At 35.1% G+C, this 12,324-nt stretch overlaps 1 protein-coding gene across 1 annotated transcript in view; it reads right to left on the reverse strand.

Moving 5' to 3' along the window:
- Nucleotides 1–694: 694 nt before the first annotated feature.
- Nucleotides 695–12,324, reverse strand: part of LOC131838329 (ankyrin repeat domain-containing protein 26-like) — a 45,365-nt gene continuing 33,735 nt past the window's right edge. The window contains exons 8-10 of the mRNA XM_059184287.1: nt 10,965–11,117; nt 1,562–1,831; nt 695–913 (exon numbers count right to left, since the gene is read on the reverse strand). Coding sequence (XP_059040270.1) covers nt 695–913; nt 1,562–1,831; nt 10,965–11,117 — 642 coding nt within the window. The remainder of the gene's footprint in view (nt 914–1,561; nt 1,832–10,964; nt 11,118–12,324) is intronic.

Genomic DNA, 12,324 nt, shown 5'->3' on the forward strand with positions numbered 1-12,324 from the left:
TCTCGCTCTCTCTCTCTCTGTCAAATAAATATGTAAAATCTTTAAAGGAAAATAAAAATTTTAAAAATCCCTCAAAGACATTTTTCAAGCATTGGCTTTCACCATTCTTGTACGTTTCACACATTACCTCAGAGAGATTGAGCATTTGGCACTGAGGAAAAATTTAGACGAACAATTGGTAGAGGACAAGTAGATGGCAGAGTTGTGATCAGAAAGAACTGAAACAGCTCCAGAGGCAATTAGGTTATAACACAGATACCAGGGTACTGGGGGTGGAATCTACCACTTCCATCTTGACATTTTGGGTTAAAGATGTACTCTTCCAAAAATAAACTAACATTAATAAATAAATATTAATAAACTCATTTCTATTTAGGTTAATTCTTACAATTTTATAATAATATGCTGTCTAAATTATAAACCTTCCAACAATTAATTTAAAGACTAGGAGATCAGATTAACTGAAAATATGCAAGGGAAAAAAATAAAATCATTTAAAACAACAAAAAAATGAGAAATGCAAACTGACTTGGACTAGCATTTTGACAATAAGTTCATTTACAAACATCATTTTTCAAAATTATACTATCTAGTTGGCTTTCACTTACTACTGATCTCATGAACGTGGCTCCATAAAAATTATGGGTTAGAGGCAAATTAATAAGCTAACTCTACTTTCTACGATTGTTTTAACTTACTTGTTCAGTTCATTTTTCAATGATATTCGATGTCGTACTTCTTCTAGGTAGAGGTGCTTGTATCTGTCCAATTCTGTTTTAGTAACATCTTGAGTTTTTTTCATTTTGGATAATTCAAATTCCAGCTCTTTAATTCTGAGTTCCATTTGACTTCTTACTGAAGCATAATTATTTTCTTTTACCTGTGCTAAGCTGTCTTGAAATGCTACTTGCATCTAAAGCAAATCAAAAGCATAGTTTTAAAATTGTTACAACCTGGGTAATTACAGTATATTTCTTTCTTAAGAATAATTGAGGTACCTGGAGTGCCTGGCTGACTCAGTCATCTGAGTGCCTCACTCTTAGTTTCTGCTCAGATAGTGTTCTCAGGGTGCTGGGATAAAGCCCTGTGTCCTACTCAGCATGAAGTATGCCTAGAATTTTCTCTCTACCTGTCCATCCCCCACTCGTGTTTTCCAAATAAATAAAGATATTTAATATTTAAAAAAGGAATAATCCAAGTATGGTACCATTTCTTTTATGTAGGAATGCCCAGAATGGAGCCCAAACAAGCAACTGACTGAGCCACCCATGTACCCCATGATCAAAAATTTTAAAGCACAGTTTTTTCTTTTCCTCTCAATAGCCTTGTTTTATACTAATTGGTCTTAAAAAATAAAATTACTTTCTACTGTGAATCATTCTGAAAGATCGACTAGTGTGAATAATAATGAAAACTGAAATTTTTAAAGGGAAGGAACAAATGCTTCCAGAAATTTACCAAATTGCTATAAAGGAAGTAGAGGAAAACTCTACACTGCATATAACCAAAATGTAATTTGCAGTGAAATGAATTAAAACATTTTATAGATAAATAAATTAACCTCTAAAAATAGATCAACTTCTTTTAATTTTTCTGCTACGTTCAATCTTATAGTTTCTTCAAAATCCCGTTTATATTGTTCCATTTTACTATATTCTAACATGTTGACTTCTACAGAACTTCTGAGCTTTACTACTTGTTGTTCCAACTTCTTTTTAGTCTTCTCTAGCTTTTCACATTTCCTTTGTAATTCTTTCATAGATGATAATTCCTGAATAAGAACTTGGTTTCTTGAAGAAACAGTTTCCAGTTTTGCAGTAAGGTCATCAACCTGCATGAATAAAATAATACAGCTTGGAAGTAAAGTGAAAAGAGTCTAATGCAAAACTAAGACCCCAAAATTTTTTCAAAGATTTTAAATCTCTGCACCAAATATGGGGCTTGAACTCACACCCCCAAGATCAAGAGTCACATACATTACTGACTGCTCCAGGCAGGTGTTCAAATCTTAAAATAAGTTCATTTTCAACAAAACGTTATCTATATTGTAGTACAGTCTTGGAATGCGGAACCTCAAATAACTCAGAAAATGAAGAACAAAATTCAAACCACTAAGAGTTGCTAAAATTGATCTCTGCTGTCATCCTCTTTGCCACACATTTGTATTTAATTTTTATACTTTTATTTTTCTGATTGTTTCAGATTTTTCCTCCATAACTGTAAGTCACATCTTAGTAGAAAGACTCTTAACCCTTCCCTCATCTTAACACTCCATAATATTTTTAAAAATTTTATTTCTGTATTTGAGAGGGAGAGAGAGCAAGAGAGCAAGAGCACAAGAGTAGGGAGAGGGAGAAGCAGACACCCCACTGATCAGGAAGCCAAGCATGTGGCTCAATCCCAGCATCCCAGGATCACGACCCAAGCCAAAGGCACTTAACTGAGCCACCCAGGTGCCCATGTACTCCATAATTTTTAAAGAAGTTTTAGGAATACCATATTGACTTATGTAGGTCTGAGCCAATAAATTCTTACCAAAATAAGACATTGAAAATAAGACTCTAATTAATGAATCTATAAATGCTGATTCTATTGCCATAAGCCTTTTTCTGAATTACAAATGTCTTATGCTAATTTGAATTTCAGTCTGAGGAGAAATGATTCACAAGATTAAGAAATCACATCTCTCAGTAAAAAAGAAAAATAGTAGTAGGGAAAAATTTAGTGAGATGATTCATATATTTTTGGATAAAAAAAAAATACTTTAACCTGATAGTGTTACAATCCTTTGTTACTTCCCACAAAATAAGAGAATATACTAAGCAATGAAAACAACCAAAAAACTTGCTGGAGTTTCAGTGATGCTGAGTTGGGAAGAACTCCTTTCCTTTAAATATGACTGGAAAGACAAGTGGATATGGTGGGTTTATAAACCATGACAATCCCTCCCCTTCATATGTGTTGGCCTTAGTAACTGGTTCCTAGTGAACAGAATATGGCAGAGCTGCGGTGTGATTTTTAAGGTGAGGTTAGAAAATGTGATATAGCTTCCATCTGACTTTCTTCTTCTAGGAAACCTCACCCTTAGAATCCAGCTGTTGTGGGAAAGCCCAGGGTACCTAGAGAGTCTTCATGCAAATATTCCAGCTGAGACTGCCCTAGCTAACATCCTAGCCAAAAGCCAGCCTCAACAGCCAAACATGTGCATGAACAAGGTTTTAGATGATTCTAGTTCCCAGCTTCCAGTCATCCCAGGTGATGCCAAATGAAGAAGAAATGAGTTGGTCTGACTCAGCCTTGTCCAAAGATTTGTAAACAAGATAAATGTTGTTTTCAGCCACTAGGTTTTGAGATGGTTTATTATACGGCAATAAATAACTGGCACAGATACTGACATTAAAATGGGGTGCTGCCATTAAAAAAGAAAACCAAAAAACTGAAACTAAACCTTCTTTGAACCAGGAGGTGGGTGGAACCTGAAAGAAGAGTAAGAGTGAGAAGTAGAGAAGAGTAAGAATGAAAACCAAAAGGGCTTCCAAGAGACTGTGAGTGGAAACCTGATGTCCCTTGAAGGGGCTTACAGAAAAGGCTTCTATACAAGTGAAGAAAATGACACTAGACGGAAAAGGAACTCGTGCCACAAACCACATGAAAGTAAAACTGGTAAGAGAGATAAGCTAAAGAAAGACTATTCAATATGAAGGAACCAGGACTTACTGGGTTCATCTATCTGTTCCTCATTTATAGCCTCTCCACATGCTATATTCTCAAATAATGCTAAAATAAAGAAATGGCTTCTGAGTTAAAAGCAAATCCAGGGAGACATGGCCTATAGATGAAACCAAAACTATAAACCCTTTATTAAGACTGGAGAAGGACTTAAGGTGTGCCTCAAATTTCTTTAAGGATCTTAAGAGTGTGAGAATTTGAAAGGCATTGTCAAATGAGAGCTGCACAGGAAACCTGAGGTGAAAGCTTATTTCAAAAGACCCAGGAGAATGGCCTTTCTAATGGCATGAAATCAAACCATAATCATGGAAAACTCAAAAACTAAGAGAATTATCGTAGCAAAAACACTGTTTGCGAGCTTGGACTAAAAGAGACCAAGATAGTACAAACTAAAAATGGGCCTTTGAGTCTTAGAATTCCCACCAGGAGGAAGCAGGCTGAAAAAGCAGCTACAAATACAGGTCATTCCTCATGAAAAGGACAGAACCAAGAGCTCAAAAAGTAAAGCAAACAACATGGAGAAGCATTCCCATGGTTAGGACTAAGTCCTCACTGAAGAACTGACAGCATGCTGCAGGCTGTGTTTCAAAACTGCTATGGACTAGTGTGCCACCCATTTTCTTTCAATGGGAGAGTCCTTAACAGGTTACCAGAGTGTTCCATTTTGAGTGGTAGAGAACTGTCTTCCTTAATTCCCAAGTGTTCAGATGGAGGGGACTTGCACTCAAGGGACTATACTTCAGGCACCTTATCCCTGCTGTACCTGATTAAGATAGCCCAAACTCAATGGAGAACTGAGATTTGTGGGAGGTATGGGAGGGGGGAGGCGAGTGTATTTTTCATGTGGGAGGATTACAAAAAATTGTGGCCAGTGGTTAAATCATGCTGCTTTTAAAATGTGTCCATAGGTTTTTAAATATTCATCCCATTTAAAAAAAAAAAAAAAAAAGACCATGGGCCTACCTTTGTGACTTTCTCCTAACAGAATATGGTGAATGTGATGCTCTGTGTATTCCAAGGGTAGGTTACAAAAGACAATAGAGCTTCTGCCTTGCTCTGCAGCTCAGGCAGCTTTTTTGGATTGGAATTTAGCCCCTCATCCTGTAAGAAAATTCAGGCCACAAAGTGTCTAGGTGTGCCCGTGTAAGTGTTTTGGCTGCCTGCCCCAACTATAGTCCTAGACAATAGCCAGCATCAACACCACCAGATGTGAGTGAACAAATCTTTAAACAGTTCCAGCCCCAAGCCTTTCAGCTGCCCCACCTGAAGCTAGGGGAAGAGAACAAGTTGTCCTAGCCACACTTTTCCTAACAGTAGATTTGTGAACAAAATAAATGTTATTTATTTAAGCCACTAAACTTTGGGGAGTTTGTTAAGAAAAAACAAACAGATATAAAAATGGAATGCAAAAAGAGTTAATAAGATACATAATTTATATATTAGAAATTGGTCTCCATTTAAGTGGGAAGTAGAAAAGGTTAAGATTAATTTTTTTTTAAATTTTAAAATATTTATTCATTTGGGAGAGATACAGAGAGACAGAGAACAAACAGGGGGAGTGGCAGAGGAGAGGGAGAAGCAGACTCCCTGCTGAGCTGGGAGCCTGAAATGGGACTCGATCCCAGGACCTGGAGATCATGACCTGAGCCGAAGGCAGACACTTAACCATCTTAGTCACTCAGGTGCCCCTAAGATTAATTTAATAATGACAAACAGTGCTAATGAGAAGAAGCCCATAACTAGAAGCAAGACCTAAGAAGTTTTCTTTCCGTTTTCCCCCATTTAGGATGTCATTACCCGTGCATTTTTTATATATGACCTTTATTATGTTGAAGTATATTCCTTCTAAACCTACTTTTTGAAGGTTTTTTTTAATTAATTTATTTTCAGAAAACCAGTATTCATTATTTTTTCACCACACCCAGTGCTCCATGCAATACGTGCCCTCTATAATACCCACCCCCTGGTACCCCAACCTCCTACGCCCCCCACCACTTCAAACCCCTCAGATTACTTTTCTGTTTTTTGGAATAGTTTGAGAATAGGTACTAACTCTTCCTTTAAAATGCTCAGTAGAATTTGCCTCTGGTCCTGGACTTGTGTTTGTTCATAGTTTTTGGATTAATGATTCCATTTCTTTGCTGGTTGTCAGTCTGTTCAAATTTTCTATTCTTGTTTCAGTTCTGGTAATTTATATGTTTCTAGGAATTTATCCATTTCTTCTACATCATCCAAATTATTGGCATATAGTCATTCATAATATTCTTTTATAATTGTTTGCATTTATGTGGTGTTGATTGTTATTTCTCCTCTCTCATCTGTGATTTTATTGGGGTCCTTTTTCTCTTCTTTCTGATAACTCTGGCTAAAGCCTTATCGGTTTTATTAATTTTTTCAAGGAACCAGCTCCTGGTTTCATTGATCTCTCCTATTTTTTGTCTTTTTAAGGTTTCTATAGTGTTTACTTCTGCTCTAGTTTAAAAAAAATGTATTTGAGAGAGAGAGAAAGCGGGGAGAGGGTCAAATGGAGAGGGAGTGATAGAATCCTCGAGTAGACTCCCTGCTGAGCACAGAGCCAAAAGCAGGGTTCAATTCCAGGTCTCTGAGATCGTGACCTGAGCTGAAATCAAGAGTCTGCTGCTTAACCAACTGAGCTACCTACTACTACTACTGCTCTAATTTTTATTATCTCCTTCCTTTTGCTGCCTTTAGGCTTCATTTGTTGTTCTTTTTCTAGCTTCTTTAGTTTATGGTTAGGTTGTTGTAGATTTTTCTTATTTCTTGAGGTAGGCCTGCATTGCTATATACTTCCCTCTTAGAACCATATTTACTGTATCTCAAAAGTTTGGGCAATTGTGTTTTCAATTTAATTTGCTTCCATGTATTTTATTTTTTTTTTATTTTTTTTTTTTTGTTATGTTCTTTTTTTTTTTTTTTTTTTTTATAAACATATATTTTTTATATACATATATTTTTATCCCCAGGTCTGTGAATCACCAGGTTTACACACTTCACAGCACTCACCAAATCACATACCCTCCCCAATGTCCATAATCCCACCCCCTTCTCCCCAACCCCCTCCCCCCGGCAACCCTCAGTTTGTTTTGTGAGATTAAGAGTCACTTATGGTTTGTCTCCCTCCCAATCCCATCTTGTTTCATTTATTCTTCTATCAAGAAGATGTGGTATATATACACAATGGAATACTATGCAGCCATCAAAAGAAATGAAATCTTGCCATTTGCAACAACATGGATGGAACTAGAGCGTATCATGCTTAGCGAAATAAGTCAAGCAGAGAAAGACAACTATCATATGATCTCCCTGATATGAGGAAGTGGTGATGCTTCCATGTATTTTAAAAAATTTATTCTCTTATTTCCTCATTGGTCCATTCATTGTTTAGTAGAATGTTACTTAACCAACATGTATTTGTGGTCTTTCAGATTGTTTCCTATGGCTGACTTCTAATTTAAATAGTATTGTGATCAGAAAAGGTGCATGGTATGACTTAAGTCTTCTTGTATTTATTAAGACCAGTTTTGTGGGTATTATGGAGGGCATTGTATTGCATGGAGCGCTGGGTGTGGTACATAAACAAAGAATTTGGGAACACTGAAAAAAAATTAAATTAATAAAAAAAGACTTGTTTTGTTGCCTAACATGTGATCTATTCTACAGAATGTTCCAGAATGTGTATTCTGTTGTTTAAGGATGGAATATTTTGAATATATCTCCTTAGTCCATCTAGTCCAGTGCATCATATAAAGCCACTGTTTCTTTGTTGACTTTCTGATCTGTCCATTGATGTAAGTGGTGAGTTAAAGTACCCAACTATTGATTATTTCTATTCCTTCCTAAAATATCCGAATTGTACATTGTCTTCATGGATACTTTTGCAAGTGGGAATAAAAGAAATGAATTTCATTTAAAACATATATAATAAAATTAAAGGACCCTAGTATTATTGTATTATTATCAATTATGTTAGTCATTAATTGTTTTATGTACATGGGTGATCCCATGTTGGGTGCATAAATATTTACAATAGATAGTTCTTCTTCCTGTCAGATTGTCCTCTTCATTATGATATAGTGCTCTTGTCTCTTACTGCAGTCGTTCTTTTAGACTCTATTTTGTCCAATGTAAGTATTACTATTCTAGCTTTCTTTTTATATCCATTTGCAGGATACATGTTTTTTCCATCCCCTGACTTCCAATCTGCAGGTGTCCTTATGATAAAAATAAAACTCTTGCAAGTGGCTTATACCATGGGTCTTGTTTTGTTTTTTCTTCTTCTTCTTTTTTTTAATCCACTCTGACATCCTATGTAATTTGATTGGAGCACTTACCCCATTTATATCCAAAGTAATTATTGATAGATATGTATTTGTCATTTTACTACTTGCTTTGTGGTTGTTTCTGGATATTTTCTCTGATCATTTTTGTGTCTTCGATGTTTTACTGGTTTTCTTCAGTGATATATTTGGATTTCTTTCTCCTCTTTGAGTGTTTATCAGTGTGTTTTTTTTTTTGTTTGTTTGTTTGTTTTGTTTTTTTTGAGAGGGCTTGAGTGGAGTGGGGAGAGGGAAAGGGAACCTTAAGCAGACTCCATGGCCAGAATAGAGTGCAGTGCAGGATTCAATCTCACAATCCTGAGATTATGACCTGAGCTGAAATCAAGTCAGATGTTTAACCAACTAAGCCACACAGGCACCACTATTAGTGGGTTTTGATATATAATTTGTATATAACCTCTTCTGCATATAGCAGTCTATATTAAGCTGCTGGTCTTTAAGTTTGAGCCCATTCTTTTCTCTTCTTCTCCCCATGCTTTAGGTAAAGTATTACATTTTATATCATTTTTTCCTGAGTTCCTAAACTTATTTTTTATATAAATGTTCATTTTTACTACTTTTGTGTTTCCTGCCTTTATAGTGTCACATTTGGTCTCTTCTTTCCACTCAAAGAGTCCCCTTTAATATTTCTTGTGGGGCTAGTTTAGTAGTCACAAACTCGTTTAGTTTTTATCTGGGAAACTCTATCTCTCCTATTCTGAGTAATAGGCTTGCTGGATAGAGTATTCTTGCCTACAGATTTTTCCCATTCACCACGTTGAATAGATAATACCACTCTCTTCTGGCTTGCAAAGTTTCTGCTGAAAAAGTTCCTGCTAGCCTTAAGGGGTTTCCCCTGGAAGTTACTGACTTGCTTTCGTGCTTTTAAGATGTTTTCTTTATCAGTATATTTTGCAAATTCAATTACAATAGGTTTTGGTGTTAGCCCACTATTGTTGATTTTGATAGTTTTCTGTGTCTCCTGGATCTTGATGTCTGTTGCCTTCCCTAGATTAGGGACATTTTCAGCTATATTTCTAGAAACAAGTTTTCTTACACCTTTTTTCTCTCTTCTTCTACTGGGAATCCTATAACATGAATGTTATTACATTTGATGGAGTCACTGAGTTCCCTAGGTCTGGTCTCATTTTGCATAATTTTTCTTTCTCCCCCTTCTTTGGCTTCATTGCTTTCCCTTACTTTGACTTCTTAGTTGTTAATTTGTTCCTCTGTTTTTTCCAGCCTGCTGTTCATTGCATTAGGTGTGTTTCTTAACTGATTTATTCCACTCTTCAACTATGATTCTTTTTTAACTCTTACATCTCTGTTGTAAGGGTCTCAATGATGTTGTTGTTCTTTTCTCAAGTCCAGTGAGTGTCCCTATGATCACTGCTTTAAATCCTCCATCAGCCGTGATATTTACATCTGTCTCACTTCAATCTCTGGACCCATCGCTTTATCCTGTTCTTTCATTTAAGATAAATTCCTATGTTTTCTCATCTTATCTAAGTCTCTACCAGCTTCTCTGTGTTAGAAAAGCCATTTATGTCATCTGCTAGCAAAAAAAAAAAAAAAAAAAAGGACTGAGAGATGGTGAAATCAACCCAATTAACTGAGAGGATAAAATGTGATGGCAGGAAAATAAAAAGATATGTCCAGACAATAACTAAATGAACGTTCACAGCAGCATTATTAATGGCCCAAAAGTGGAAACAACCCAAAGGTGCATCAAATGATGAATGAACAAGGGTTTTTTCTCATAATGGAGTACCATTTGATAATAAGGAATGAAGCACTGATATATGCTATGAGACAGATGAACCCCAAAAACATTAAGCGAAGAAAGCTAGTCACAAAGGACCACACATTGTGTGATTCTTCATATATGAAATATTCAGAATGGGCAACTCTATAGAGGCAGAAAGTAGACTGGTTGTTGCCTGAGCCTGGGGGCAAAGATTAAGGGTTTCTTTTCAGGGTAATTAAAATGTTCTACTTGATGGCAGTAATGGTTGCCCAACTCTAACAATATACCCAAACATTGAACTACAAATATTAAATGGGTGAATTGTATGGAATGTGCATTCCATCTCAATACAGCTTTAAAAAAATCCAATGGCAAGGCCAAGATAATTTTCTTAATTCTCTCTTTTGGGTATATATAGTATACATGATCTAAATATTTCTGTGCATTTATTATATATTGAAAAGGAAAAGAAAATGAAGGAAATGCCTAAGTTCAACTGGTTTGTGAAATCACTTTTCTGCACAAGTTATCCTGAAATCAGTACAGATTCTGTATCCATTCAAAAAAATGAAGATGAGAAATAAGATAATTTTCTGAAACATTCTATTAAACATTATCTTCTGCTTTTACATGGCTTAGCTCATGATGGTAACAGAGAGATCATTAAAAAAAAACATTATTTAGCACACCTGGGTGGCTCAGTTGGTCAAGCATCCAACTCAGGATTTTATCTCAGGTCATGATCTTATGGGTCATGGAATCAAGCCAGCTTGGGGCTCTCTGCTGGGCAGGGGTCTGCTTGAAATTCTCTCCATCTCCCTATGTCTCTCCAACCACCCCCACCATAAATGAATAAATAAGTCTTTAAAAATTATTATTTAGTAGGAAAAAAAGTCCCAATTTCTGTGAAGAATAATGTATAAGATTTAACTTTCCTAAGGGTAACTACCATAAGAAAAAAATGTATAAAACAAGTAACAGAATGAAAGTCAAAGTTTAAGAAATAAGTATATTGTGAAGATACTAAAATTATACTAAATTAATTATAATGAAAAAGAGAAGGAAGTGGTCCATGGAAATAAGCATCCTAAAACACTTCATATTATTTAACCAACTACAGATTAACTTGACATGTTACATTTCATACATACCTGATTCTTACTCTGAGCCAGTTTTTCCTTTAAGTCTTTTACCTCATCTTCTAAATTCGTACAACAACGTGATTTCACCTCCAGTGAAGCCTCTGACATAGACAGTGTTTTTAGGGTATTGGCCAGTTCTTCTTGAAGTTGTCTCATAGAAACCTAATAAGACATTTCTGTTACTGGTTTTATAAATCATCTTACTATTAAGATATGTTAACAATATATAACTTTAACCTATGTACCTGGAAAATTTCACTACAAACATCGATTCATCTCCTTTTCCTAACATGTACACATTATGGCTGTTTAATGAATTTGGTTAAATACACAAAAAGATGTTATCTGCCTAGTCAGTATTATGTTACTTAGTTAATTAATTCAGCCCCACTATCCTTTCCTTGTAGGTGAATTTTCCCAAAGCTTCCCAATCGACTGAAGTCTCAAAAAGAAATGGGTATATAGGTGGGACTAGCATTGGTAAATTCTACAGTATGAAATGTTTTCCTTCTTTTTTATTAGAGGCTTCAATTAATGTCAGAGTTCCTCACATGTTCAATCCTCTGCTCAAATCCTTTTAATAGATAACTATCTCAGAACATAAGTGAAGTCATTCTAATGGCCTTCAAGACCCTAGATGACCTGGCTTTCACCTCTCTCTCTGACCTCCATTCCTGCTACACAAGAATTCTGCCACCCCTCATTAATCTGAAAATGGAGATCCAATGCCCAATTAATAAATTACAGAGATACAATTCTCTTTCTGTTGGATAAACTTAGGCCCAAATGATAGTAACTGAGATTTGAAATGAGAAAATTTTTTGTAAAATTGCTTAAAAAATTATAAATAGCAGTGGGAAGATTAAATCAAATATAGTTTTGCTAAAGCTCATCACAATTGCCCCAAATTATGATTTAATGAAAAGGAAGGGCCTTCAAAGGATTAAAAGGTCATAAGGATACACGATTTCAGACTAAAAATTCAAATTTATATAAATAAGAATAAAATCGAGCCAACCTAAAATGTATATAAAGGTACTATGTATAGTTTGCATAAATGTATACATATATTAAAGTATATATGTATATACATATATACATATATTTATACTTATAAATATATACTTGTATATATGTATAAAAAGTACTGAGATACTGTACTTTTTATTCAGTTCACTTGGGAAATCTGGAGCTGTCAAGTTAATCCACTTAATTGAATCTCAATTTCAAAATATGCATGCTTTAAAAATCCTCTATGTTTGCAGTGTTGGCTTTTAAAATATATATACATATATACATGGAGAAAATATATATATACAAACACATATATATACATATATACATATATACATATATAAACATATATATA

The sequence above is a fragment of the Mustela lutreola genome, chromosome 8, assembly GCF_030435805.1.
Source record: "Mustela lutreola isolate mMusLut2 chromosome 8, mMusLut2.pri, whole genome shotgun sequence".
Lineage (NCBI taxonomy): Eukaryota > Metazoa > Chordata > Mammalia > Carnivora > Mustelidae > Mustela > Mustela lutreola.